The 6000-nt window shown below is 36.6% G+C and overlaps 1 protein-coding gene across 3 annotated transcripts in view; it reads left to right on the top strand.

Moving 5' to 3' along the window:
• cep76 (centrosomal protein 76) overlaps positions 1-6000 on the top strand; it is an 88107-nt gene that overhangs the window by 9555 nt on the left and 72552 nt on the right. For all 3 annotated transcript variants that reach the window (XM_056474812.1, XM_056474814.1, XM_056474811.1), the window contains exon 3: positions 3294-3375. In XM_056474812.1, coding sequence (XP_056330787.1) covers positions 3294-3375 — 82 coding nt within the window. The remainder of the gene's footprint in view (positions 1-3293; positions 3376-6000) is intronic.

Below are 6000 nucleotides of genomic sequence, written 5' to 3' on the forward strand. Positions count from 1 at the left end.
CCATGATTGTAATGGACTGAACACAGAGGCTGGACAGCCTAATTTAACCCAATGCATGAAGTTGTGGACGAGCACAACAGAGCTGCTGCAAATACATCAAATACAGGCATTTAAGTGTCTTCAGTTGTGTCTCTTTCTTTTGTTAATACTGTTCGCTTGATGCGCTGCTCCAGTGCTGCCTGACGAGGGCATTTACATTCAGACTAATGCAACAATTAAAGTCATTCATGACCACCGGACCTAGTTAAAACCCCAGGCAGCATCACTACTGACATAATGGGGTGGGTACTTTCACTTTTTACTGCTACCCTCCCTCACCTCTGCTCGTGTTCAAACCAAACTGAGATCGGCACGGTGTTTCTTATGGCGGGTTTTTATCCTTCATACATGTTGAGAGATTGAGTTGATCGACTTGATAAGGGAATATGTCTTGACATAACCCTCACAGATGTGACTTAATAAAGTGTGAAGTCATGAATGACTTTAATTGTTGCATTAGTTTTTGTATTTGCAGCAGCGCTGTGGTGCTCGTCCACAACTTCATGCAATGGGTTAAATTAGGCTGTCCAGTCTCTGTGTTCAGTCCGTTACAATCATGGTGGAAACCCAGACAGGCTGTCAGGCAGCGTAATACAGAGAGTGAATCAAAGTGCATCAAATGATCGGTAATTAAAAGGGAAAAAAGTAGAATAAATATCTATACTTTTATATTAGACACACATCTGATGCTTGTATTTGCAGCAGCTCCACGTCCACAACTTCACGCATTGGGTTAAATTAGGCTTTACAGTCTCCTTTACTTCCATTGTTTCTGTTCAGCAGGAGAAACTCAACCAACCCAGTGACGTCAGACACGGCGACATTCCAAGATGGCTGCGCCCTAGGTCTAAAATCTATAGCAAAACACGCTGTTTTCTGCTAATTGCTTACATTAATCGAGTTTGTTTAATATATTTTCATTAAAGTGGAATCCAATATACAAAATAAGGTTAACTTGACTGAGTGCTTCATTTCCCCTTTAATGGAAACACGTTTTTAAACACATTTCTAAACAATAGTTTTAAAGGTAATTTCTAATGACTGATTTCTTTTATTTTTGCCATGATGACAGTACATAATATATTAAAAGATGTTTTTCAAGAGACAAGTATTCAGTTTAATTCAATTTAAAGGCTTAAATAAGCCAATTAGGCAAGGTAGGGTAATTGGGCAAAATCATTTTATAATGATAGATTGTTCTGTAGACAATCAAACAAATATTGTTTAAGGGGGCTAATAATAATGACCTTAAAATGTTTAAAAAAAAATTAATTCAAAACTGCTTTTATTCTAGCTGAAAAATTCCTTGCTCTGTTAAACATCATTTAGGAAATATTTAAAAAGAGCTAGAATATATTCAAAAAAGTTTATTTATTTCACTAGTTATATAATACATTCATTCCACACAGAATTATCTATTTCAAGTGTTTATTTCTTTTATTTTTGACAACAACCCAAAATTCAGTATCTCAGAAAGTTAGAATATAACTTAAGACAAATACAAAGAATTGATTTTAAGTATGAACATCAAAAGTATGACCATGCACTGCACCACTTAGGGCTCCTTTTGCCTGAATTACTGCAGCATGTGGTGAGGCATGGAGTCAACCAGTCTGTGGCAATGCTCAGGTGTTATGAGAGCCCAGATTGCTCTGATAATGGCCTTCAGCTTTTCTGCATTGTTGGGTCTGGCATATCTCATCTTCATCTTCACAATACCCCATAGATTTTCTATGGGGTTAAGGTTAGGCGAATTTGCTGGCCAGTTAAGAACAGGGATACCATGGTCCTTAAACCTTAAAGTATATGTAGGTGCAAGTGCCAAGTCCTATTGGAAAATGAAATCTGCATCTCCATAAAGTTGGTCAGCAGCAGGAAGCATGAAGTGCTCTAAAACATCCTTGTATAGAGTTTTGTTGACCTTGGACCTCAGAAAACACAGTGGAGCAACACCAGCAGATGACATGGCAGCCCAAACCATCACTGACTGTGGAAACTTTATACTGGACTTCATGCAAGACCCCTTCAGAGAACATAACTTTTGAGCACTTAGCAGCAGTCCAGTCTTTAGCCCAGGCGAGATGCTTTTGATGCTGTCTGTTGTTCAAGAGTAGCTTAACACTAGGAATGCATCAGCTGAAAGCCATGTCTGTGTGTAGTGGTTCTTAAAGCACTGACTTCAGCTGCAGTCCACTCATTGTGAATCTCCCCCACAATTTTGAATGGGGTTTGTTTCACAATTCTCTCCACGGTGCAGTTCCCTGTTGCTTGTACGCTTTTTTTCCCCTTTGCTTCGCTATTAATGTGCTTGGACAAAGAGGTCTGTGAACAGCCAGCCTCTTTTGCGATGACCCTTTTGTGTCCTGCTCTTTTTGTACAAGGTGGCAATGGTTGTCTTTCGGACAACTTCCAAATCTTCTCAAATATATATATATATATATGTATATAGATATGTATATATATATAGATATGTATATATATATAGATATGTATATATATAGATATGTATGTATATATATATATATATATATATATGTATGTATATATATATATATATATATATATGTATATATATGTGTATATATATATATATATATATATATATATATATATATATATATATATATATATATATATATATATATATATATAGATGTATATATAGATATGTATATATAGATATGTATGTATAGATATGTATATATAGATATGTATATATATATATATATATATATATATATATATATATATATATATATGTATGTATGTATGTATAGATATATGTATGTATAGATATATGTATATATGTATAGATATATGTATGTATGTGTTATTAAATGCTGAGCAATTAGGATGTAGAGAACTCCTGCCAACTCAACAATGAAGTATCAGTAAACAAATGTATATATATAAAAATTTATGTGCAAAATAATTGCAAATTGGGTAAGCAAACATAAGAGTTGTACTATTTTTAACTGTTTAATTTTGACATTTCTTAAAACAAGACAATATATTTTGCTTGTTTAAAAAATGCTACTTGATTTAATAAGTTTTAAATATTTGGACTAGAAACAAGAGAAGGAATATATATATCTTTTAATGAATGTTGGTCTAAATCTACTAAAGAGCATCCATTCTTGTCTTAAAAATCATTTGAAAAACATTTTTAATCCACTTCAAATGTTGACTTCTGTACATATGCACAAATACATATACAATACAATCTCTTAAAATAACTGGATGTTTTTTAACAGTCTAATTCTCATACTGAAGCTGATTCTGTGAACAAGTCTGCAACACATTTTGTGGACCAAAACATCACACAGCTAAAAACAGGTAAGTGCTTGTTATAGAGTTCAACATGCATCTGTGCCTTTCTGTCATTCATATATATTATTATTGCAGTAGTTTCAGAAGAGAGAGAGAGGCTGTGCTTTAAAGGGCACCTATGTTAATCTACTTTTCAAGCTGTTTGCACAGACGTGTGTAGGTATAGTGTATAGACCGTCATATAGTGTATAGACCGTCACACCTAATTTACTGGGGCACGTGCCCCAGTAAAAATCTCCAGTGCCCCAGTAAATGCTTTGAGATATGATTTACTTCATATGCATGTGTATTTATTAAGGGTGGTAATTTAGAAATAAAGACGTTATTCTCTGTGTGCAACCGAACCAATGCTGGTGAAAGCAATGTGTTTAATCAAAAAGCAAACTGACGCATCTCCGTGTGTGCGCAGAGAACCCTCGCGCCTCGCGCACGCGCTGCTCTCGCACGCGCTGCTCTCGCACGCGCTGCTCTCGCATGCGCTGCTCTCGCACGCGCTGCTCTCGCACGCGCTGCTCTCGCACGCGCTGCTGTTCTGCCGGTGCGAGTCCCGGTAGTTAACATGCGCGCCAAAAAAGCAGGCTACCCAAACCAGCGTAACAGCCTTTTTTGTTTTGCAAGTGGACAAAACTAAAGTTTAAACAATATGATGGTGATCTTACTAAGCACGCATCCTGATAGATTTATTTTGTATGAAGCAAAAAAGGAGGGATGACGAGTCAGGGAGGTAAGACTTAATAAACATAATTATCTGCCATGTGTCAAGTCTAAGACAACAGATAATCCCATAACACATCTTTTTATTGTATTTTATTGAATTGTCTATAGAATTTCGTTCAAATGAAATTAATTTTTATGCAAAATATTTTCTTAAATGATCTTAGCATCACTCCAGTTGTCTTAATATTGTTTTCCAGTTATATTTATATATATTTATATAAAAAATATATATGTAGTGTGTGTGTGTATGTATATATATATATATATATATATATATATATATATATATATATATATATATATATATATATATATATATATATATATATATATATATATATATATATATATACATTTTTTTATATATATATATATTTTTATATATATATATATATATATATATATATATATATATATATATATATATATATATATATATATATATATATATATATATATATATATATATATTTATTTATTTTTAGGAGAGGGGGGGGGATGCCCCAGTAGAGCTTTATGTCTAGCAACGCCCCTGCTCAGTTTGTTGTTTCACATCCGCCATTTTCAGCGTGTGAGTCAAAGCAATGTCATCAAAGGAACACCCTTGCTCTATTTTTGGATGTGAGGCTTATTGGGCTCCACACAAGAGCCTTCATTGTCATCCTGCGAATGCAATAAAGATTTACATTTAGCGGCCATTTGCGCTGAACACGCAGTGAATGCAACTGATCGAGATTCGGGCCATTAAACAGCTGATCCACTGAGTCTTTCAGCACTCTCTCCTAGGCCTGGAGGATATGGCAAAAAAAAAAATGTATGTGTGTGTGTGTGTGTGTGTGTGTGTGTGTGTATGTATGTGTATGTGTGTATATGTGTGTGTGTGTGTGTGTATGTATGTAACTGCGCATCAACCACAGCAAAAGATTATGGAACTGTAATGTCATGATTTTCACAGAAACATGGCTAAACAGCGGGATACCAGACATCGCTGTATCGCTAACAAAGCATCAAACATTCCGAGCAGACAGAAGGGCGGATGACTCCGGTAAGACCAGAGGCGGAGGATTATGCATTTATATTAACAAAGCTTGGTGCACAAACTCTGTCGTCGTTGGGAGACATTGCTCTGTTAACCTGGAATTTCTAATGACTAAATGTAGACCGTTTTATCTGCCACGGAAGTTCACCTCCACCATAATAACTGCTGCTTATATCCCTCCTGACGCTGATGCCAAGTTTGCTATGAATGAACTTCATGCAGCCATCAGCAAACAACAGACTGCTCACCCGGAGGCTGCTTTTATTGTTGCGGGGGATTTTAATTACTTAAACTTAAAGACAGTGCTCCCCAAATTCCATCAAAACATTTTCTGCCACACAAGGGGAAACAAAACTTTAGACCAAGTTTACACAAACATGGCTGAAGCATATGCTGTGACCCCGCTCCCCCACTTGGGTCAATCAGATCACCTTTCTTTGTTTCTCACCCCCAAGTACTCACCCATCGTCAACCGTGTGAAGCCATCAGTAAGGACCATCAAAGTGTGGCCAGCGGGGGTGGACTCCACACTCCAGGACAGGTTTGAACACACAGACTGGAGTATGTTTGCTTCCCAGGCCACATGTGGCTCTCACACAGACATTGACAGTTACACTTCCTCTGTTCTGGAATATATCAACACCACCATAGACGGTGTTACAACCCAGAAACAGATCACCACATACCCAAATCAAAAGCCATGGATGAACAAGGAGGTGCGCCTCCTGCTGAAGGCATGCAACACTGCCTTCAGATCAGGGGATGCACAGGCCTACAGCACTTCCAGGGCTAATCTGAAGAGGGGCATCAAAAAGCCAAGCACTGTTACAAGCTAAAGCTAGAGGAGCACTTTTCCAACTCTGATCCTCGGCGCA

Source organism: Danio aesculapii, chromosome 16 (assembly GCF_903798145.1).
Source record: "Danio aesculapii chromosome 16, fDanAes4.1, whole genome shotgun sequence".
Taxonomy (NCBI): domain Eukaryota; kingdom Metazoa; phylum Chordata; class Actinopteri; order Cypriniformes; family Danionidae; genus Danio; species Danio aesculapii.